At 36.8% G+C, this 25160-nt stretch overlaps 4 protein-coding genes across 4 annotated transcripts in view; 2 read left to right on the top strand and 2 right to left on the bottom strand.

Annotated features, from left to right (window-relative positions):
- The window catches only part of LOC117982063 (uncharacterized protein ZK1073.1), a 56472-nt gene extending 54223 nt beyond the window's left edge, over positions 1-2249 (bottom strand). Inside the window, exon 1 of the mRNA XM_034968345.2 lies at positions 2006-2249. Coding sequence (XP_034824236.1) covers positions 2006-2062 — 57 coding nt within the window. The 5' untranslated portion in view covers positions 2063-2249. The remainder of the gene's footprint in view (positions 1-2005) is intronic.
- LOC117982155 (tubulin alpha chain-like) overlaps positions 1-25160 on the top strand; it is a 205313-nt gene that overhangs the window by 81258 nt on the left and 98895 nt on the right. The window lies entirely within an intron of this gene.
- On the bottom strand, positions 4563-6432 carry LOC117982344 (uncharacterized). The gene is given in 5 exon segments (XM_034968698.2): positions 4563-4658; positions 4660-4770; positions 5694-5883; positions 6321-6354; positions 6357-6432. Coding segments are annotated over 5 exon segments (507 nt in total).
- On the top strand, positions 11821-19697 carry vimar (visceral mesodermal armadillo-repeats). Its single transcript, XM_034968697.2, has 8 exons — positions 11821-11991; positions 12063-12587; positions 13014-13247; positions 13984-14151; positions 14517-14699; positions 15355-15612; positions 17534-17694; positions 18345-19697. The coding sequence occupies exons 1-8, from the start codon at positions 11973-11975 to the stop codon at positions 18759-18761; spliced, it is 1965 nt and encodes a 654-aa protein (XP_034824588.1). The 5' UTR covers positions 11821-11972; the 3' UTR covers positions 18762-19697.

Raw genomic sequence — 25160 nt, 5'->3', positions numbered from 1 at the left:
TTGATCAGCGAACGAGCTGTAAGCTTGGGACACAGACCACCACCTATAAACACCCAATAGCCGGACACCCCCGCTCGTCAAGCTTAGGCAGTTGCTTAGCATAAAAGTAGGCCCACGTCCGTTCGGTACCCTCATTCCGCACATTGTCTTGATTACGTGACTTTTTAGTCCACCACATCATCATCATCATCATGATCAACCCATTACCGGCTCACTACAGAGCATGGGTCTCTCAGAGTGAGAGGGGTTTTGGCCATAGTCTACCACGCTGGCCATGTGCGGATTGGTAGACTTTACACTCCTTTGAGAACATTATGGAGGAACTCACAGGCATGCTGGTTTCCTCACGATGTTTTCCTTCACCGTTAAAGCAAGTGATATTTAATTAATAAAAACGCTCATAACTCCGAAAAGTTAGAGGTGCGTGCCCGGGATCGAACCCCCGACCTCCGATTAGAAGGCGGACGTCCTAACCACTAGGCAAACACACACATGGTTTTAAATGTGAAAATTATTTTTGTTTGTTAATTTGAAGAGGAATTGTGTTTTATAATAACGAATTGAGGTTACGGAAACCTAATAATATTTACCTATTCAAGCCACTTCATACTAAATTCGCCCTAAATAATAATTACCTAATGAAACTTAAGTAGGCTAGGTTCCATTTTTAACCGACCATTCCATTCCATTTTCAAAAAAAGGAGGAGGTTCTCAATTCGTCGGAATCTTTTTTTTTTTTTTTTTTTTTTTTTTTTTTTTTTTTTTTTTTTTTTTTTTTTTTTTTTTTTTTTTTTTTTTTTTTATGTATGTTCCCCGATTACTCGAAAACGCCTGGACCGATTTTGAAAATTCTTTTTTTGTTTGAAAGGGTATACTTCAAAGTTGGTCCCATTTCAATTTGGTGAAGATCTGATGAACATCTTCGAAGATAGATACTGGAACTCCTCAACGGATAAGAGTAAATTGCTCGCGATCAGTGTAATAGCTTAGTAAACAGTAGATTTTTAACCAGTCATAGCATAATTCCATGGGGCCACTAAAAATTGTGAAATAAAAAATTTTTACAAAAAAAATAAAAACCGACTTCGTTACACAAACACTAAAAATTGAAAAATAATTTAATTTATTACCGAATATATTATGTATACAAGAGTTAATATAGTTCCATAATAATATTTTTTGGGGTCGGTGCCAATGAGGTGCCATTGTGGAGTCCCATAAAAATATGAAGTCTAGACGATTCGCGCAGCTAAAGCTAATTGGCACCGGCACCAAAAAGTATTATTATGGAACTATATTAACTCTTGTATACATAATATATTCGGTAATAAATTAAATTATTTTTCAATTTTTAGTGTTTGTGTAACGAAGTCGGTTTTTATTTTTTTTGTAAAAATTTTTAGTTGTAAGGTTTACTTAAGAAGCCGTGGTGTGGGAATCAAATTTGTTTCAGTTCACTAACTTTAGAGATGGTTTGGATGAAAGGAACCGATGATATCGTTAGATAAGGAAATCACTGAAACAATTTAGAGCCTCAATAGCTCAACGGTTAAAGAGTGGACTGAATACCGAAAGGTCGGCTGTTCAATGTGCTTCTTAGATTTAACATCTTATGTACCACATTATGCAAATAAAGAATTATTCTATCCTATTCTATTCAAATCACACCGGTCGCACTCTTGTCGTACCTACTTCAAGCACAAGCTATAAGCTTATAGTTGGAGGGGAAAGGGTAATATTAGTCATGACTAACATAGTTAATATTCTTTCAATAAGAGAAAAAAAATTCATTGTAGGCAACTGTTGTTAAAGCAACTGATATATTTTAATTACTTAAAACGCACATAACTCCGAAAGAGGTGCGTGCCCGGTATCGAATCCCCGACCTCCAATTAGAAGGTGGACGTCCTACCTCTAGGCTATCACAAATTACTAGGCTATCACAGTTTTCACCCTTTCAAAAATCACTATGGCTAAGACGTCATAACAACTCAAAAAGGCTCACCCTTTCAAAAATTGGCCGCTGACGTCGAAAAAATTCACTTATTCCACACGAATACATGTTTCACCACAATATTAACATAAAACTTATTAATTTAACTTTTAACACAATAAATAAACCACAAATATCAATAACGTGTGTTTAAAATAAACCAAAACTTATTAATGGTTGAATATATCCGTTTTTTTAATTGTTAAAAGAATAAGGTCGAATGATTAGCGCTGGTCACTGCGTTCGTTGAAGACGGGACTCAGTTGGTAATGTACACTGTAGGTACCTACATCTCAGTATATTATTGTTTATGAAGGTAATCATTAGTGTGACGTACAGGCTGATACTAAGTTTATTATAAACATGTAAAAACGAAGAACTAGCATTCACTTTTATATTTACTTACTAATGTGTTACTAATAAACAATGTCGCCCTTTTTAAATTGCGATTATTATTTATTATGTGACTACCCGCATCAGTTTGAATTTAGAACAGGCTCGTAGTTCAGTAGTAATTTGTGCTACATTATTAACGACTAGCTTATGCTCGCGACTTCGTCCGCGTGGACTACCTATACAAATTTCAAACCCCTATTTCACCCCTTTAGTGGTTGAAGCGGATGCCTACGTCATAATAGCTATCTGCATGCCAAACAGCCCGATCCGTCCAGTAGTTTGAGCTGTACGTTGATGACCAGTCAGTCAGTCAGTCACCTTTTCCTTGTAATTTAGATTAAAAAATAAGATCAAATAAAAATCAGCCTGTATTCAGCAAGAATTAGTTGAAACCGCCTCGGACGAGCGGGAACCGAACCGTTTAATTGTTAGTAATTCTCTCTACTACGACGATCATACCGTGGTACCACCACCCACTGAAGCTAGTGAGATGAAAATAGTTATTTGTTATGCAAGGCTGCAAAGTTGTTATTTTGTCGCGAGAGTTTGTATTGTATTCCGAGCCAGCGAAGGATTCTAAGGTTCAAAAATAGAATCCTGAGCGTAGCGAGGAATTAAAAGGCTCGAGCGCAACAACAACGAATTTTAATTCATCCAAGCTAAGAACTTAATACATAAAACTTTTCTTTTTTTTACGCCTTTGACCTAGCGGTCAAAGTTGATATGTATTTAAAATTATTTAGAAAGGGGACAATCTTTCCTTCTTACCATACTAGATCTATTTTATGTAGCCAAAAGCTTTATAAATAAAATAGATTTGAAAGACCCGTAGAGCCATCATCATCATCAACAACAACCGATAGACGTCCACTGCTGGACATAGGTCTCTTGTAGGGACTTTCACATGATACTCTAGGGGTGGTAGGATTCCACACGCCACGTGTTGCGCCCCTAGAATATTATGAATTAAATACATATCTTTATAACAAGAGTGAATAGGCACCTTCTAGGCTAACTCGTCCCATCTTAGGCTACATCATCACTTCTCATCAAGTGTGATCGTGGTTAAGTGTACGATTGAGTAAAAAAAATACGTGGACTAGATATACCTATCTTACCTAATAATTGGTAATTGGTATTATAAAAATATATTGCATTCATGGATTACAATTTACAGCTGTTATCTCTACTTATATTATGAGAAATTACAAAACTAACTGCGATAACGAATTTATGCTGACCGCTAGGATTATTAATTATTAACCTTACTTAATCAGTATTGATTTACTTACATTAATAATTTTATTAATTCAGTTAATGTAAACATAATAATTAGGTACTTAAATACTTACAATGTGGCTGCCTTCTGGTGCCACCTTCAGCAAATTCCCGAACAACTTCTCGATATCTTGATGCCATTAGGTGCTGTAAAAGACGCAAAACTGGTGCCATGACATACTTATTTTGACGACATCCCTGGCGCCAATTGGGGAGTTAATAATTTCTCAATTGTCTTTAGTCTTGTCTGGTGGGAGGCTACGGTCGTGGCTAGTTACCATCCTACCGGCAAAACTATGCCACCAAGCAATTTAACGTTCCAGTACGATGGCGTGTAGAAACTGATAGGGGTACAGTGCGACAAGGCTACCTTGGCGCGTGGCAAAAATCAGAACTAATGTTGCCGCCAAGCATCCCCTTTGTTTTTGTTTGAATATTCTAAGCCTCCAACAGCGCCCCCCTGTCAATGTCATTCAAGTGCCAAAAGAGCCTTGTCGCACTGTACCTATGGATGTAATGGTACGATTACACCTACCGTGTAGTGAAGCGAGACAGTAAAATGTCACTCGGCCGAGACAGTGCTGTGGCTGAGAAATTGTGGCGAAATTGCAGAAATTGCACTCGTTAAAATGTTTATACCAACCGAGTACTCGGCAGAGGACACTGACTCGCTACTTTACTCGTTAGGTGTAATCGTACCATAACAAAAACTGCCTTTCAAGTCAGTACGCTACCGCCTACCATCTTAGACTGCACCATCACTTACCACCAGGCGCAGAAACCGAACGGAGAGAGATCAAGCACACTGCACAGGTCATAGGACCAACGGTGTTGATAGGCAGGTAGGTATAGGTATGTACAATGATAGATAGACTAGTAGTTGAGTTTACTTGGTTTACAAATATCTCCTGAACCTCCTGAACTTAGCCAAGTCTTCGCGGCTGGACGCAGCGCGCCTGCAGTAGGCCCGGATCCTGGAAGGCTCCAGCTTCCAGCTGCTGGAAGGGCTCTGCTCGGATGATCACCGCGAAGTGCTTGTAGCCCACTCCGCCGCGCAGGATTATGGGGATGCTGCCGTTCGTTTCTACTGCTACGTGGGACAGCTGAAAATTGGATAAAATTCTTATCACATAAATAAATTAAAAAAAAAGTGACTGTCATAATATAAATACTAGAAATAAAAATAAACTTGTAATGCCCGCCTCTAGGCTCAGTAAAGTTAGCAATTCATTTGCTCGTAATTCCATACGTTTCTATAATAAGCTTCCAGAAGACATATTGGAGATGTCTCTCAACAAGTTCAAAGTTTTCATAAAACGTAAACTAATTGAAAAATCCTATTACAATGTAAAGGATTATTTATTAAATGATAAGCAAGCTTGGGAATGAGTTGCTTAACGACTTTGTGATAGTTCTAATAAGTTTCAATAATTTTGTAAAGTGGTGATAATAAAAAGAATACCCGGCTGAGTTTGTTGTGGGCTCTTCTCAGACCTGGGCGCGTTTGGAACCCTCGTAGCTTTAGTTTTAAGTTTGCGTTATAATTATCACCACTATATCTTACAAATCTAACACCATACCAGACTATCAATAAGAGTAATTTATTACCTATTTTGAATGAATCATTTGACTTGACATCACGACGGTGAAAACACTATTTTGTCGGGTATATTTTGTCTTGTTATGTCGGGGCCACGCGCACATTTTATTTCTCCGTTCTCGGTGGCGGGGCTGGGGGTTTTTGATTTATATACACCCGCAATATTTTTGAAAGACAATCATATCAGACCATACTTAACACCCCACACCGGAGTATTATTAGGTCCATGCCCACACCACGAAAATATACTTTAGACGAGAAAAAAAATCTTTCCAACTTTACGAATTAAGACAAAAACCCGATAGCTTCCCGAGTCAACTGCCCTGCCACTGAGGATTACTTGAGAGCAAACTCAGATAAGTAACTTTTTGGTGCAACCTGAGACTCGAGCTGAAATACCAAAACGAAGAAATTTCGTAAACTCACCGTGCAGTCAAATACTCCCTCGCAATACAGGTGGTGGCCGCTGGTCTTGGGAGGGTACTGGAAGTTCTTGGTATAAACCCGTCTATCCCCCTTGTTTCTGGCACCCTGGTACACGCTTCTATACGGCGGCCGCACGTAGGGACTAGGTTTCTTGGTGGGTAGCTCTTCAGGATACGGATAGCCAACGTTTCTAATTCTTGAAACAATGAATTAGACAATGAACTAACAGCTTAATTTGCTATCCGTTGAAACAGCTCGAATCTGTATGGTGCAACATGCAAAATGCAGCATGCGAAATGCACCGCCCGCCCTCCCACTGCAAAACGTGCTGGAAAAAGCAGCCACCAGGCAAGCAATACGCACCACCACCACGCAGCACTACAAACGAGGTGATCCGTACTAGTATTATAAATGCGAAAGTGTGTCTGTCTGTCTGTCTGCTAGACTTTCACGGCTCATCCGATTTTGACGAAATTTGGTACAGAGATAGCTTGCATCCCGGGGAAGGAAAAAGTTCCCACGGGATTTTTGAAAACCTCAAATCACGCGGACAAAGTCGCGGGCATTATCTATTAGTACTAACTAATTTATGAAGTAGGTACAAAATCCTATCATCAAATGACTTACTTGTAAATGATAGGCTTTCCCAAGCCTAAGTTTTTAATTTTTCATAGTTGAAACTTTGATCAGCGCTCACGACATGGTCAAGTACAAAAACAATGTAAACCAACAACAACATCATTATACGCGTAAAGTATACCTACCTAGCTATAACGAACTTATTTTCTTTGAATCTGCCTATTATTCTCAAGGTACAACTCTGTATCTTGGTTTCTACATAAGTATATCTATGACACAGGCGTATTAAATTTGAATAAAATTTCGTAAAAATGGCGCGTGGCGTGCGTAGCAAACAATGTGGCACATGTAAAACGGTTTATTGCTGTGGTTATTGTTATGACGCTTTTATCAACACACCTACTTGTATATAAATAAACTGACTGACTACCTAGTTATGGTTCGCCCATCTGTGTTAGATTAAGACGTACCTATAGTGTTCCACGAATGTAAATTGCGTGGTCAGCGTCTAGACGCGGTGGCGATCTGCGCGTCGCCCGATTATTATTCATTATTAAAGCAGCCTCAATATCGGCTTTACGTGTTTTAATTAATCATTTTCCCTGATGAAAATCTCAGGGAAAACCCTAAAAGCTCCCGTAATCAAAAGTGGCGCAGCCCGGGACGGATTTTCCGACTAAAAAACGTCAAGGAAAATTCGTAGAACCAAAACAAATAAATTTTCTTTTGTGACGAGTGCGAAAAAGGGGCCTAGTATGGAAATAGCGAAGCGGTGAGTTATCCTTTCGCCAATCCTTTGTCCTACAAATATAGAGACTATTAATATAAAATGTATTTTTTTAATTGTTGCAAAGATATTAAGTATAAATTATAAATTAAAATGAATTTATTTTAATTTAAGTTTTATTATAATCAAAAAAATAAATTGCAAATAAATTAATATTAGAAATTAAAATGAAATTATTTTAATTTCAAGTTGTATTACCTATTTACAAAAATATATAAGTTTTAGCGGTAATGTACTTTTTACTTTATTAATTTATAACTTATAAAAATCTTATTTCTAATTCCAATTTTTTTATTTTTACATTACGCTTTTATTGTGTTAAGGGCCCATGTGTGTCTATTTTATTAAGGGCGCATGTGTGTCTACTGTGTTAAGGGCACGTGTGTGTCTATTGTGTTAAGTTAAAGTTTTTTTTGAAAGCCAGTTGCATCCTCATTTCATTACTATTATCATGGCAACCCCGTCCATCTTATCTGTACCGAAGGAAATCGTGCAATTAATTCCTTTGTATGGTGGTGATAAAAGACAGTTAAATCTTTATTTGCGAAAATGTCAGTACGTGATTGATCGGTTTCAAGGAAATGATGAACAAAATTTTTACATTTTTAATGTTTTAACGAGTAGATTAAAAGACGATGCAGCTGCGCTCCTGTCCGAACGAGAGGACATCGTTACATGGTCCACATTAAAAGCCTTGTTAATCCAACATTTTGGAGACCCTCGCAGTGAAGCGTGCATTAATATCGAGTTAGAATCTTTAAAAATTAATCCAGGTGAAAGTTTTCTTGATTTTTGCAATAGAATCCAAAGTGTTCGTTCGTTATTAATGTCAAAGGTAAATTCGAGCGATGATTTGGAATTAAAACATTCTAAGGCAGTTATATATAATAACACAGCTCTTAACGTGTTTCTGTATAATCTTCCCGAAAATATGGTGCGTATTGTTAGGCTGAAGGCACCCACTACTTTAGAGGCGGCATTAAGTATCGTACTCGAAGAAGTAAACTTTTTAGAGCAATATAGGACGCGTAATCGTGTGCATGGTAATAACCCAATAATGAGTTCGAGTTCAAGGCCAATTAATTTTAATAACCCACAAATGAAGATGCCTCTATTTCAGGGTCAAGGTCAACCACCAAACCCAGTGTTCGGTCATAGACCTCAATTAGGTTTTCAGCCACAACAGTTAGGGATTAGGTCCTCACAACAATTTGGGTACATGTCCCCACAACAATTTGGGTACATGCCCCCACAACAATTTGGGTACAGGCCTCCACCACAATTTGGGTACAGGCCTCCACAACAATTTGGGTACAAGCCTCCACAACAATATGGGTACAAACCCCCACAGCAATTTGGGTATAAACCACCACAACCCCAGCAACAATTCGGGTACAAACCACCACAACAATTTGGGTACAAACCCCCGCAACAATTTGGGTATAAAACACCACAATCCCAACAACCAACTAATGACGTATCGATGCGAACAGCACAGCCGAAAATGCAACAAAATTTTCAGTTGAACGAATTAACTTTGACTAACGATGAGGACAGCTTTCCGAGCTATGACGATCATTATAAGTATGACAATGACTCTTCAAATGACATTAACTACGGTTATAACGTTGACATAAATCAAACAGAGAATTCTAACTCTAACGTATCTTATCATAAATCAGTACCACTAAATGATATTGAAACCCCAATTCCGGATTTTCAGAAAACAGCCTCTGCAAACAGACAAGAAGTTATAGAATTAAATTGTGACCCTAATTTAAAACTTCCCTATATTTATTTGGAAGAAATAGACGCAAAAATGATGATTGATACAGGGAGTATGAGATCTTTTCTTAGTCCTCGAAAAGCTCATGAGTATTTTAGTGACTCTATTAGAAAAGAACAATTTCAGGTAGTTAGCACTCATGCTTCTAGTAGGCATGACGAAGTGATAGAAATTCCTCTCTTACCTAGTTTCAGAAATGAAAATTGGCATAAGTTCTACTTATATGACGTAGACAACCGTTATGACGGACTTATTGGTAATGATCTTTTACAACAATTAGGCGCAATCATAGATTTGAAAGACCAGTTATTGAAAACTAGCACTACTTGTATTCCAATTATAAACGACAATTTAAATTATACGATTAATATACCTGCAAGGTCAGAACAGCAAGATAAGTTACCCATCGATCAAAAATCAGGCGATGCTGATGCTCTGTCTACAATTAAAATTATTGCTCTAAATTCAAGCGAAGAAAATTTGTCACTAAAAGTTAACGTAGATCAAAATTTGAGTAGCAAAGATTCATCTACAGTAACTATGTTAGATTTGAACCGAACAGCAACCGCTAGTTCCATAGAATTTAATGGTAAAAACGTAAATGATTTCCCAGTACGACCAGAATCTAGTAAAACAGATACAATTAATTTAACTATAAATCCAGATTTAACTGGGATACCGATTTTGAATGAGATCATAAACAGAAAACCTGTTTTACAGCTAACGAAAACCCAGAATGCCCCGTTTCAGGAATTATTCATTGATCTTTTTAGCATTGAGGGAATAAAGAAAAAGGTTAGGAAAAAGAAACGTGGCGAAGCTAATATTGAGTTTTCTGAAGGAAACATTGTTTTTGCAAAGGATGTTAATAGGCGTAAAAGTAAAGATAAACCTAGATATATCAAAGCAAAAGTTATATGTCGTTCTGAAGGAAATATTTTACCAATAAAAGTAGGAGAAAGGAAATCCAAAACCTCCATTAAAAACATTAAACATCCTCCACAGGTTCTGCTATGTCCTGCTAGTGGTGATGCGGTCACAGGCTTTTCATCTAAAAACTTAATATAAAAGAAACTGACTTGATTTTCTCTAAAATGTTTGATCGTTTTATTAATGTAATCAGCTGCTAAGCAAAACAATTGGATTTTTGTAACTTTTTACAGGATTATTTAGTATATTTAGAAGTAGTTCTCGTACTATCTTTGTTAGTTTAAGTGAAATTGAAACAGCATTAGCGTTAAGCAAAATCTCTATTTTACATTAATCAATTGTGAACTCTACAGAATTACTCTATGTATCATTTAAAAGTAATTTCTAACTCTAGAACCTTAGCTATCATTCCCAAATATCCTTACCTTTTGGCGAAAGGAATAAAGTATGTACTTACCGCTTGCTAAATCATGTCAAGAATTTTCTACCGGCAAGCAGTTCCTATGCACTGCAGATAACCGAGTGTTATATCATTATGGACTTACCCTGGTCACAATCGACGAACCGTGTGAGCTGGAAATTTATGGCATTCACCTCCACCACCGCATTATCGTAGAATCAGATAATATGAAGATGATTCCAATTATTACACTACCTCAATTAAACGCAAATGAGACTCTATCTGGTGCAAGTGTAGTTAACATGGAAGCAATTAGTTTAGACGAAGTGAAATACATGGCCTTTTCATTGAAACATAGTGCTGTTGTTGAAAGTGTTTTAAACGATCAAAAGGACAGTAAATTCAGTGTAATTTTAGGATACCTGACATCAGGTTTTGTAGTTTTAAGTATTTTTGTCTTCTTATGTTACTCCTGGCTAAAATCGCCAAACTGTTCATTAATTAAGAAAAATCATCGGAATGAATCTAGAATCGATCCTTCCGATTATTTTCCTCTTAGGGATGGAGGAGTTATGGTTCGCCCATCTGTGTTAGATTAAGACGTACCTATAGTGTTCCACGAATGTAAATTGCGTGGTCAGCGTCTAGACGCGGTGGCGATCTGCGCGTCGCCCGATTATTATTCATTATTAAAGCAGCCTCAATATCGGCTTTACGTGTTTTAATTAATCATTTTCCCTGATGAAAATCTCAGGGAAAACCCTAAAAGCTCCCGTAATCAAAAGTACCTACGCGTGCAAATTATTTTTGAATCTGTCTAACTCCGAAGTCGAACCTCCGGATCGGGAGAGTGGGTTGGCTTTAAGGGCAAAAGAAAACGTCGTGAGGCAGGCAAGCCGCATGCCTGAGAGCTCTTCTTTATGTTCTTGAAGGTGTGTGATGTCTGCCAATCCGCACCTGGCCAGCTTGTTGGACTAGGTGTTTAGCTGTAGACTGCCAATCGGCATAGGAGCATTAGAAGGCCCCTGAATAATGTTTATCGAACCCCGGAGCCGGGCCTCTTGCTTGTGAAGCGAATAAATTAAGTAAGTATTACTAGGTACTGTCTGTAGTACCTACCTATGTACATGATATCAAAGGCTTGTTCTAGTAATAATATATCTACAATTTCATGATGCATAACAAAGCAGTTAAAATTTTATGTATTGCAATTTGTGATTGATTCATTTTGTTTGAGGAAAGTTATTGATTAGGTAGGTACCTAGCTATGTTGTTTCTGTAGTTGTTTGTTTGTAAGTCTGATACCTACTCCCGAATCAAAGATTCACTTGTATTTTAATAGTTAAGCGTGATGAAGATAGTTAGGTAGTTATCTAATAGAAACTTAGAAGAATTCGTCTCCGCTACGTTCCAACAGTGCAGCGGAGACCAAGAATAAAATTATTGCAATATATTAAAAATCGAAAAAAAATATTTTGCAACCCATTTTGTGTTTATCAGTCTAATATCCAACAACGATTGTTATAAAATATAAATACCAATACTCGCAATATCGAAACGCTAGCTGACATTGACAGTGACATTATTTATTTTGTTAATGTTTGACTTTGACAATTTGTTATCGATTAGTCTATCTGTCAATTAATTTCCAAGCTTTTTGGATGCTGAATTTCAGTTTTTAAATGCTTAAAATCTTTCTAAAAATAAAATGATGTGTGAAGTATTATTGTAGTGCAATATTCTAAGAAGCCTTTCTGATTATAACCTTCGTAATTATTGCTGCGCGACGATCTCTTGATGCTAATCAACATGGATGGTAAATGTGGTATAAATTTTTCTTTTCTTTCATTAATTATTCAGCATATTAACATCAGTTGTTTACTACAGGCCCTTCTGCAAAAAAATCTACTTCTTTCGAGACGTTGGTCATACAAAATATAGAAAATGTGTGCGATCTAAAGGCGAAACTGAATGAAATCATTTCGTCGGGTAAAAGTTATGAATACGACGTCTCCTCGTGTCTTAAAGCCTTACTGAAGAACAACGACCAAGTTATAGTGTTACTGACTGTACAAGCAATATCGGAGCTCGCAAAATGTGAAATAAAACGCGAATCCTATGCTGAAAAGGATGTAATCGAACCTATTTTATCATTGTTGAACAAGGAGCTATCTTTGGAAAAGATTGAGCTTTATAAGCAATGCTGCAGAGCCCTGGGTAATCTGTGCTGTGACTGTGATACCTCTAGGAAGATAATACTCCAAAATAATGGTGTTGAAACACTGAATAATATATTAGGATTATCTATAAGAGATAAAAAATTGCCTTTAAGCGCAATAAAGCTTTTTGCTTGTAAAACCTTGTTGAATTATGCTATTGGAGGGCTGGAATTCTCTGATTCTTTAGTCAAAGGTAAGATAGTTTTTAATTTTTGGTACCTTACAAATGCAAAAATAGTAATTGAAAAATCTTTTAGGCCAGCTACATATCAGAAACTAGATGATGCCGTGGGGCTTTTCTGCCTGGATTCTGATTTTTTAAAAATCCTTTGTGAACCCTTAAATTTTCCGGGATAAAAAGTAGCCTATGTTCTTCCCCGGTTTGCAAGCTACGTTTGTACCAAATTTCGTCAAAATCGGTTGCACGGTTGAGCCGTGAAAAACTAGCAGACAGACAGACAGACACACTTTCGCATTTATAATATTAGTATGGATTGTTGAAATATTGACAATTAAAAACATAAATTAATCGTGGTATGTACCTGTTATATACATTAAAATATGTTGTTAAATCACGAAATAAGCTTAAAATCATTAACTATTTATTTCTCACTTTAAGCTGGTGTCATAGACACTATAAGACAGATATTATCTATGGAAGCGGAGCGAGAGTTGATGGAAGACGACTTGGTATCTACTGTTTTGTTGATCCTGAGTGTGGTGAATGACAACGACTCGGAGTTATTGTATGAAGAGGAGGTGAATCTTGCAGTGTTCCAAGTGTTGAAGGAGACAACGGTTGTTGAGGTGTCGGAGCTGTGTTTTGAGCATTTGCATACTCAGGCAGAACATGGTAAGTAAAGGAATACTCTTTCACGATATGTGTTCCCTACCAATTCCTTAAATCTCCAATTTCCTACCAAAACAACCCGGGTATCTTTAAAACAAGAGTGAATAGGCATCTTCTAGGTAAACACGTCCCATCTTAGGCCGCATCATCACTTTCCATCAGGTGTGATTGTGGTCAAGCGTTTGCCTATAATGAATAAAAAAAAAGTAAAAAAAAGGAATAACTTATCAGAACACATTGAAGTAAATTAGTACCTACCAGCTGATACCCGCGACTTCGTCCGCGTGGATTTACGTTTTTCAAAATCCCGCGGGAACTCTTTGATTTTTTGGGATAAAAAGTAGCCTATGTGTTAATCCAGGGTATAATCTATCTCCATTCCAAATTAAATCCAAATCCGTCCAGTAGTTTTTGCGTGATTGAGTAACACACATCCAAACATCCACTTTCACATTTATAATATTACTAGCTGATGCCAGAGACTTCTGCATGGAATTAGGTTTTTAAAAATCCCGTGGGAACTCTTTGATTTTCCAGGATAAAAAGTAGCCTATGTCACTCTCCATGTCTTTATCTATATCCATGCAAAAAATCACGTCAATCCGTTGCACCGTTGCGACGTGATTGAAGGACAAACCAACAAACCAACAAACAAACACACTTTCGCGTTTATAATAAGGGTACTGATTTCTTGTATTCTGTGTCTTGTATACAACAAAATATTCATCTATGTTTTCAGATTCAGTCAAAACCCTGTTAGCCAAAGAAGGCAGGGTGAAGCTAGTATGCCTGCGTATAGAGCAGCTGCTGGACAAGCATGCGGCGGGCAACATGAACATGGAGGACAGTGAGATAGACACTGTCATGAAGCATGCGTGTGATCTGATCATCATAGTTCTCACTGGGGGTAAGTGTAGCTCAGTCATCATGATAACCATCACCTACCCATGACACAGGTCTCATCTCGAAATAAAAAGGGGTTAGTAAGAAGTTAAAATCCTGTTAGCCAAAATAGCAGGGTGAAGCTAGTGTACCTGCATATAGAGTAGTGCTTCTCGGGGCGCCTCCTCGACTCCCTAGAGAAATAGATAATTAATATAAGAGAAACCCTTATCTCTGTTTCTCTCCTATGTGACCGGTGACTTCAGATTCCCTCCTATCTTAGGAGGGAATCTGAAGTCACCGGTGGCTTGCGCTGCCTGCCGTGGGTATTTATCTCGGGTCACCTGACCAAGCGAACCCGACTTGGTGATACTATATTATTGTTTTTAGATGAAGCCATGGATATCCTGTACGCGGACGGTAAAGGAGAGGTGTACAGAACCATGGTGCGCTGGCTGGACTCCAGCAACTACCAGCTGCTGGCCACGGCAGTGCTGGCTGTGGGCAACTTTGCGCGCTGCGACCAACATTGCACTTATATGATGAACGATCACATCTTTGACAAGCTGCTCGGTAAGGAAATACCATTATTACCAATAATTCTACTTTTATTAACATTTCATACAATCCCACTATGTAGGCGCGATTGCCATTTCGACCTGTCGCGTACTATACCTACAGCCTTCTCCTAGCACAAGATTTATGCTTGGTTGGAGGGGAAAGGGGAATATTAGTACCAAAAAAATAGAACCTAACAGCTAATATTCTTTTGAAAAAAAAAACCGGCTAAGTGCGAGTCAGGCTCGCGCAACGAGCGTTCCGTAATACAGTCGTATTTTTTCGACATTTTGTACGATAATTCAAAAACAATGAAGCATAAACATAATTAAAAATCTGTTTTAGAATTTACAGGTGAACACCTTTCATATGATACCCCACTTGATATAGTTATCTTACTTCGAAAATTGAAAATACTAATTATTAGTTCATGACCCCAATTTAATTTTTTTTGTGATGTAACCACAAATTCACGGTTATCAGATTTTTCACCTAATGTCAGCTATAAGACCTACCTACCTGCCAAATTTCATGATTCTAGGTCAACGGGAAGTACCCTGTTGGTTTCTTGACAGATCGACAGACAGACAGACAACAAAGTGATCCTATAAGGGTTCCGTTTTTCCTTTTGAAGTACGGAACCCTAAAAAATATGTTTTTGAACTTTCAGACATCTTCGAGCAGTACTACAGCTACAGCATACCCCAAGACGAGAAACCCCATAGTCCAGACAAAGCCACGGTGACCAAAGTCCAGCATGCAGCGTTGTCGGCCCTTCGCAACCTCACCGTCCCCGTGGCCAATAAGAGGCTTGCTGCTGAACAGGGCAGGGCCGCGCCGATGCTGATCCGCGCTCTGCCCAACGTGGAGGACCCGCATGTGGCTTACAAGCTGTTGGCTGCGGTGCGGATGCTGGTGGACGGGCAGGGTCAGTTCTCATGCTTATACTTGTAGACAACAGTATTAGACTTCTACGCCTGAAGACTCCGATGTCATTCATTCAGCTTCACCACTCCACCTTGGTTACAGGATGTTGGTTGAGGAACAGCTTAGCACAGAATAGTTAGGCCCTTCATACATTTCGATACTCACAAGAGACGATCTATACGATACTGCAGTCGCATGCCAGTAGAATACATTCTTCTTTCTTCTTTCTTTCTGGGCTGGTTTCCGCACTTAAACGTTTCCGTCTGTTGTGCGTGCATCGCCCCTCCCCGCCAAAGTCTTCACTCCAGCCATCCAAGCTCGCTCCAGAAGCCGAGTAGACCGCCCAGGTTGCCGAGGGGTTCATGGAGTGCACTCCAGGAGCACGTGCGCCGGTGTTTCATCGACCTGCATGCAGGCCCTGCACAGAGGACTGTTTGTGACACCTATAACGAAAAGGTGTTTGGTTAGTGGGCTATGCCCTGTTATGAGTCCCACCACCTTCTTAAGTTTACCTCTGTCCAGGCGGAGTAGTATGTTAGTTTGTCGTTTATCTGTTGGGGAAAGCCTCTTTGGCTTGCCTGCAGTCTGTTGTGTTAGCCCATAGTTCAGAATGTTCTTTTAATGTTAGTTCATGCAACCAGGTTTTATACTCACTGAAGGGTATGGGTACGATTGGTTCTGGCCCTGTCACCTTCAGTGTCGTAGCCTTTCGTGCTAGTGCGTCTGCCGCCTCGTTTCCCTGGTCTCCATCATGTCCTTTGACCCACCTTAGGGTCAGTAGAATACATTTAATTTAATTTAATTTAAAATAACTTTATTGTTAATAGATTTACAGAGTGTAAGAATACAGGATACACTTAAAAAACAAAGGGCGACCTCATCACTAAAGTGATCTCTTCCAGGCAACCCATACTTAAGAACTTATAGAACTGTAAGACAGGGAGTCGCAATGTAGCTATAAATATAATATATATAGGTATATATAAACACATACACTCTAATAGGTACATACTATAAAATATAATATATACAATATACATGTATATAAATACTATATAAAATCAATATAGTACAATTAAATAAACGCATACATGTTCGCTACTCGAATTCTTCTTGAACTTCAATGTCAAACTGCTCATCCGCCGCCATTGTGCCGAGATTCGTAGGAGACGCGACGCGCAGGCGACGACAAGGTGGGTATCGCGAGACTAGTAGCAGATGCGTGAATACCAATAGCGAAGTGTGCGAAACACCATACAAATGTATGTGAGATACTCTTCAGCGACTCATCTTCGAGACTCGCGTAGGACACTAGTCGTCTGTATCTTAATGTAAGAAAGGCCTTATAGGTATACCAAAGTCGAAAAGGTGCTTGTAAAGTTGACAATAAATAAAAATACTAATATATATTAAAAAATAGTATTAGACTTCTGCGTTTTGAAAGTTGCTACATATACCTTGGGAAGATGTAATGATCTAAACTAAATATTTTAATGTGTATGTATTTTTAATGTATTTTAGCGTCTAAACAAAAACAAAAAAAAGTTGGTGTGAAAAAGGACCCCGTATGGGTTCGAAACTAGTCGGGCTAACGTCGACTACACACGTGAGTAAAGCCGGGACAGATAGTATTTATTTTTAATGTAGTTTAAATTAATGTATCATTGCATGCCGCAAGGTAGAATTTGGTTGTACACTAATAATACCTTTAAGATCTGTAAACAAACCCAAATTAGCAATAAAGAGAATTGAATTGAATTGAATTGAATAAACGCATCCTTCCACTTTTAGGAAATGGCACCCACTGACTTTTTCACATCCATATAATTGTGAGATGGCACCAAATTAGGTATGTTAGCCAAACTCAGTGAATAAGGTACCTATAACGTTTAGTGTATGAATTGTTGTTTATTGTCCTTCAGAGGAGGTGGCGAGGCAAGTGGCGTGTAGCGTGGCCGCGTTGCGTGGCGTGGCGAAGTGGGGTGGCGCGGGGGGTGCGGGCGCGGCGGCCGAGGCTCCCCGGCTGCTGGCGTGGACGGTGCGCCTGATGCCCCGGGACGTGCTGCTACGGAACCTGTTACTGGTAATGTATCCTTCAGTCCTGAGGAAACGTGCAAGCCTGAGAATTCTCCATAATGTTCTCAAAGGTGTGTGAAGTCTCCCAATCCGGACTTGGCCAGCGTGGTATACTATGGCCAAAACCCTTCTCATTCTGAGAGGAGACCCGTTCTCTGTAGTGAGCCGGTCATGAGATGATCATGATGATGATGATTTGTCCTTCAGAAGTGGCGAGATAGTTAGGGAGGGTGGGTTCCATAATCACGAAGCAAAATCTGACAAAATTTGGAAATTAATACTTGTAATCCCGCTTTATTTTATCCCGCTATGATATTCCTTTTAATCCAGAAAGTTAGAGGTGAGTGCCCGGGATCTAACTCCAGACCCTTGACCTGGAGGCCCACATCTTAGGGTGAGATCTATAAAGCGCACTCTGACTTAGCTTAGACTTAAGACAGAGTTAAAACGAGACAGAGCTACATCTCTCACATAAATCTGTCTCGTTTTAACTCAATTTTTATGAAATTTGGTACAGAGTTAGCATATATCCTGGGGAAGGACATAGGATACTTTTCATCCCGGAAAAATGATTAGATCCCATGGGATTTTGAAAAACCTAAATCCACGCGTACGAAGTCGCGGGCATCAGCTAGTTTTCAAATATTCCATTTCCAGGCGGAAGGCTGCATATCCTGCCTGGTCAACATGCTAGTGGCATCTCACTCTGTCATGCAGAACGAAGCTATTCTCGCTCTCACTCTACTAGCAGTCGCGCCGCTAAACGACGCAAGCGCCACCAACGACCAACCTGAAGTGGACTTTAACGCCCAGCTAATAAAGTCCGAAATCGGTAAGCACATATCCGTACTTATCGAGACCAACTGTTCGAAAATGCCAACACAAGTCGCTGAGAACTTGATCACATTCCTGGACATAACTTCGAAGGACAATACTGTAGTTTCTGACTTCAAAGATGCCAAACTACATGATTCCTTGCAGAAGTTCGTCGAGTCCAGAAAAGACTTGAGTGACGACTTGAAAGCGTGTGTGAGTAAAATTATAATGGTTGTATCGGATAATAATAAGGAATGAAAGGAGTTGGACGATACTTTTTGAGTTCCAATTAAAAGTCGCTGAAGGGTTGACAGCGTAGACTGATTAAAAAAAGCTAGACTAAAGTACTGTGTACCCGCGTGTGAGATAGCGATAGCACGACGTAACGATGAATAACAAAGTCAAAGTCAAATGATTTATTCAAAATAGGTAATTAATAACTCTTTTTGATGGTCAGATGTTGGATTTCTATGATATAGTGGTGATAATTATTACGCAAACTTAAAACTAAAGCTACGAGGGTTCCAAACGCGCCCAGGTCTGAGAAGAGCCCACAACAAACTCAGCCGGGTATTCTTTTTATTAACACCACTTTACAAAATTATTGAAACTTATTAGAACTATCACAATCCACGACAATTACCATTGTTTAGTAGTCAATATTTGTATTAACCGCTCAACAGTATTTGTATTAAACGTTTTTTATGTGAAAACAAGTAAATAACTAATGAGAAATACAATAATGCCACAAATTCTCAAAGTTTGTTTTGCAACTAAAGTTGTATTACTTGAAAAAAATCGGTTACACGATAAGGGACAAAAAATGGTTAGCTGCGTCTCTGTTTATCACATGAGTAACTTTATCTGTGCTCTCTTTTTAGTGTGAATGAGAAAGCAAACGTTCCTTTGTCTAGATTTTTTACTCCGTCTACGGTTGACAGTGAAGATTTATTGAAGCAAAACTTCTTTAGGCGCGAGTTGAGAGTAATTCAGATATTTTTTCGGATGGAAGTAACGTGAACTTTACTTCTATTTAAAATGGCCGCCAAACAGAACAGCGATGTTGAGGCCGCCATAAATTAACTATCGAGGTGTTCTAAAGTATAGTTCCCGCAGTTCAATAGTCGCGTCTGTTCTACGATGCGAGTGCGAGCTTGCACAGGTATTGTTCCACGCGTACGGATGTAGCACTCACACTAATGCAGATGGCGGAAACGGGGGGGCGACGTGGCGCGCGGCCGGTATGTGCCGTTTATCGCGTCTGTTTTTCTTTGGTTTTTATTTTGACTAAGCTTTTTGGGTGCCTGAAATCAGGTTAAGTCATTCGGGCACCCGAATTATGACCAAATATAATTATTGTAATTGCGAAATTACAAAATAATAATAATTTATGAGAAATATTTTTTGATTCGTTTTGAATTCAATGGATTTATGTGCCATAACAATGTAATTAAAATTGTTGAAATGACCAATTTATTAAATATTTTTTTAAATAGAAAATAGTTTTCGTATTTTATTCTTAAGTCCTTCTTCGGTCTTAATTATTATATTATCTACACTATGTATGTGTGTATAATTGCTACCTATTTTTTGTTAGACTGTAAATTTTATTAAGATTAAAATTAAACTATTTTTGAGTAAGCTTATCTATCACGATATACATGTATGTATGGATTATAATATTATTTAGTGTTAACTATTGTGTTAATATATGATTTCATTAAAAAAAAAAATAGAAAATAGTATAAAACTTATGTTCAAGAAAATATGCACAATTTTGAATTTTTTGCACAAATCTGTGTAAGTAGTTAGGTTAGATATGCTAAATTTTGTATCTACTATGATACATAATATACTCTTAATATATACTTTATTGCATTTAAATATTCTAAAAAAATTACTCTTCAAAATAATATAATAATAATATAAATATTTAAGTCAATTCAACATTCCACATCTCGCTTTTGCTTTCTTTGTGATACGCTTAAATTTTTTAATATTAACTATAAGAATAATTTAAAAAGTTAATCTTAATATTTTATTTAAGTTATTAACTTGCGTGGGTTGTGTAATGTTTAGGATGTTTGGTAGTAAATAATTTTGGATAACTAAGCACTGATTTTTCATGAACTACTGACAAATAGATTCAGACATTTTGGAAGGATTTAGGCAGTGAATCTACTTTAAAAGCAAACGAATAGCAGTAATGGAGAATGGAGAAATAAACTACGAAAATACAAAAACTGTCAAAAAGTAAAATTTATTCCTCCTCTGCCGATAGTTTATTTTTGATTTTATTTGCTTGTCTGAGATCTTATTTCACCGCTTTCATAGGTGAAATAATTGTGCCACTTAATAATATTAACAATATTATAATGTACAACTGTATTGGCAAAACGGACACATTCTTTAAAAATGCATTCTTAATCAACTAGTACAGTTCACGAAGCAATTCACGAAGGCTAGTGAACTTTACTTGTGGTAACGTCGTTTACATGGTCATTGCGTAAGTGTGCGTGCACGGCGGACCAATCAGTCGCGAGCAAGCGCTGTCAAACGCACACATTTAGTGTACCTTACGTATACCGATACGACTTAAACACAAGCATGAGTCAGTGGCCTTCGTGAAATGCAAGAACTATACTTTTATGAATTTTTTATCATTGCACAACTTTTGATCTGTTTTTATTTTATATTATAACCAATTTTATTACTATGACTCCAAACCAACTTTAATTGGAACATTATGTTTTTGGTAAATGTGATTTTTTAAAAAATGTAAAAAGATTTTAGATTTTTACCAAAAAAATCTTTGTATTCTACTCTAACATTTTTACATAGGTACCCATCCTTCTGTATATAAAAATTGTATATTATACTACATACCTACCCTTCTAATATAAACACTTTCATTTTTATTATTAAGTATAAAAATCTTTGTAATAAATAATTCTGCTTACTTATTAATAATATTATACCCAAAAACCGCCTTTACTGTATTATAGGCTAATAATTTATAGCATGATATACCTACATAATAATTATTGATATAAATGATATAATTATTTTCTCAAAAATATTACTTATAGACTATTTATTAATAAAATAAGCTTTTATTAAAATAAACTTTCGGAAGCTTTTCTAAACAATTCCACATCAAATAATAGATTAAAATATAGTAAAACAATTCATATTATTATTATTTATTTTAGATATTTTTAAATCACTCTTCTTTATTACAAAAATCTTTAGAATTTACAAGTTTTTTTTCTACTTGTTTTTGTAAATATTTACTTCGTTTAAGTAACCAGTACAAAGAAAAGTATGCAATATTTTAAACAATCGATAATAATATAACTAATTAATCACTTTAAAAAAATATTCTCTAATCACAATAAGTAAAACCCTTTTAGATATATCCTTCTCAAAACTATACACCGTGTTCAATATAATTTTTATATTTAGTAAACTTTTGAACAAAGTATTATAACTTTAAGATTCCGATAGTGCACTTATAAAATAGTTGAAAGTGTGGTCCCATAGAACATAGTTCTAGAAGGTTCTAGAATAAAATATATATTTAGATTTGTACGCTTTAATATGCACACGCCCTAAAACTATTTTGATATTATAGGAATAAATGTGATTGCATAACAAGGGTAGACCCATGACCACAAGTGGTTGGCAGAAAATAAGGAACTTTCGTTAAAAGCATCATAGATGGCGCTGTTCGTGTCCTTCAAAGGAGGTGGGAAAAGGATGCTACTTTTTATCTCGAAAAAATAACAAGGAGTTTTAAAAACTAGATCCAAGCGAACGAAGTCGCAGGCATCATCTATTATAGTAAAAAATAAATCTAGTTGATACTAGATTTTATTTTAGGTTTATTCTTGGTTTTGATAAATCAGGTGAGGTTATAAAACCCACAAATTAATTTTTTCGCATTGTTTTAGGTTTCCCAAAAGTAAAAACTTAATCACTCTCAGGTTTCGCATACTGTAACATAAAATACTCTCAAAATACTCTATTAAGCATATTCTAGCATAAAAGTCGATTCAAGAAAAACCGGCCAAGTGTGAGGCACATAGGTTTCCGTACCATCGTACAATATAATATAGGTACCTACCTAACACTTTTACGTAGAACATTGCAACTTAATGTAAACTATTTTTTTTATTATATTTAAATTCGCATTGTTTTAGGTTTCCCAAAAGTAAAAACTTAATCACTCTCAGGTTTCGCATACTGTAACATAAAATACTCTCAAAATACTCTATTAAGCATATTCTAGCATAAAAGTCGATTCAAGAAAAACCGGCCAAGTGTGAGGCACATAGGTTTCCGTACCATCGTACAATATAATATAGGTACCTACCTAACACTTTTACGTAGAACATTGCAACTTAATGTAAACTATTTTTTTTATTATATTTAAATACTTTTTTTGTGTTGTTACCACTAATTCATGGTTTTCGGATTTTTCCTTTACTTGTGCTTAAAGACCTACCTGCCTGCGAAATTTCATGATTCTAGGTTAACGGGAAATACCCTATAGGTTTTCTTGACAGACAGACAACAAAATGATCTTATAAGGCTTCCTTTTTCCTTTTGAGGTACGGAAGCCTAAAAAATCTACGACTTTCCTTAGAAGAGCATGATCAGCACCATCTATGAGGCTTTTAAGGAACACGCCCTGGAAAGTCTCATTGAATCTGCCACATGCATTTTGCACCTTCTTATGCAATCACCTTAATAAATAATTGATTATTGTGAGTTGTGGCCATGGAATTGTTCAAAATATCTAGGTACCTAACTATGTAAAAGTATTTTTAATAGTACTTTTAGAAAAAGTAATAATTATTAATTGCAGTATGAAACTGTCCAGCAATTTATATTATTGTCGTGTTGGGCATTGCTGGCGTGTTATTTTGTTGGTACATATTTCGTTGCGTATCCACTAAAAAGAGCTGATTGAAGTTTTTTTTAATTAACTATCTAATTTCGGAGCAAGTGGGAAAAAAGTAATTTGCGCTTAATTATAATCAGCGTTTTTTTCTTTTTAATGCGAGGTAAAGTTAATTAAAAAATTTGGTTCCAAAATGCGCACAATTACCTATATTCTTAAAAAAATTGTATAAGTACCTACTTATCTAATTTTATTTTTGCTTCAACTTATTGCATATTTTGCAATTGCAACTCATTAAGTATATTATTTACAATTAACTGCACACATTAAATGAGTTAATTTAATATTATAGACATTATCACCAAATATTTTATTCATGTTATTTCACTTATAGTTACGGACCAAGTATTATGAAAAACATTAATTTTGTTTGAGTCTGGCCTAACAACCTAAGCGTATTTTTTTTGGTTCGAATCTTGTTTTTGTGCTCGAATCAAAGGATTAGTCTTAGATTATTTACTTTATGCCAATTGGAAGTTGTTACGCAAAAAAGAGCCAACCCTGATCGAGTAGGTAGTTAAAAAGTAGATAGTATTCGACAAAGTTCAAATAAAAGTTGAATTTTAAAATAACTCTGGGTGGGTTGAACCCTTTTTTCCTAATATTATGTCCAATTTAAAAAAAAAATCTTTTATTTACTCAAAATACCTGTATTATTGCTTAAGATTTTGTTTGTAAATTTTAACTGTATTAAAAATTAAGCATTGTTATAGTTATAGATTCCGGCTAAATTAAAACGAATCGCAAATTGAATTTAGTTTTTATTGTTCCTAATAGACCCAAAGTAATGAGGAACTTACCCAGCGGCATAATTCGTTAACTCAGTGTCTAACACTGAATGATAGCCATCGAGCTCATTTGATATTGGTTGGTTTTACATTGTCGTTTTACCGAGACAAAGAGTATATTATAATAGATGGCGGTGTTTAGATGTATTTTTAGGGTTCCGTACCTTAAAGGAAAAACGGAACCCTTATAGGATCACTTTGTTGTCTGTCTGTCAGTCCAGAAACCTACAGGGTACTTCCCGTTGACCTAGAATCATGAAATTAGGCAGGTAGGTAGGTCTTATAGCTAGCATTCGGGGAAAAATCTAAAAACCGTGAATTTGTGGTTACATCACACGAAAAAAATTAAATTGTGGTCATGAACTAATAATTAGTATTTTCAATTTTCTAAGTAAGATAACTATATCAAGTGGGGTATCATATGAAAGGTCATCACCTGTGCATTCTAAAACAGATTTTTGTTTATTTATAAGTATCATAGTTTTGAATTATCCTGCAAAATGTCGAAAAAATACGACTGTAGTACGGAACCCTCGTTGCGCGAGCCTGACTCGCACTTGACCAGTTTTTTTTCTGAAATCGGACTTTTGTGCTAGGCTGTTTAACGAAAGTTGAGGGTGAAATTTTTAGCGTTTTTAGAAAACTAAAACCAGGCGAGGTTCGCCTGATTTTGATACTACATTTATTAATTACTAGCTTATGCCCGCGTGGACTACACGAATTTCAAACCCCAATTTCACCCCCTTAGAGGTTGAAATTTCAAAAATCCTTTCTTAGCAGATGCCTACTCTGTCATAATAGCTATCTGCATGCCAAATTTCAGCCCGATCCAGCCAGTAGTTTGAGCTGTGCGTTGATAGATCAGTCAGTCAGTTATTCACCCTTTCCGTTTATATATTTAGA

The sequence above is a fragment of the Maniola hyperantus genome, chromosome 5 (assembly GCF_902806685.2).
Source record: "Maniola hyperantus chromosome 5, iAphHyp1.2, whole genome shotgun sequence".
Taxonomy (NCBI): domain Eukaryota; kingdom Metazoa; phylum Arthropoda; class Insecta; order Lepidoptera; family Nymphalidae; genus Maniola; species Maniola hyperantus.
This window is presented reverse-complemented; position numbering and strand designations above follow the sequence as displayed.

What these genes read in the sequence shown, in the direction of transcription:
- vimar (XM_034968697.2), top strand. An exon ending in GCATACTCAGGCAGAACATG is followed by an intron (nt 13,248 to 13,983) that starts GTAAGTAAAGGA and finishes CTATGTTTTCAG; the next exon opens with ATTCAGTCAAAACCCTGTTA. An exon ending in GATGCTGGTGGACGGGCAGG is followed by an intron (nt 15,613 to 17,533) that starts GTCAGTTCTCAT and finishes ATTGTCCTTCAG; the next exon opens with AGGAGGTGGCGAGGCAAGTG.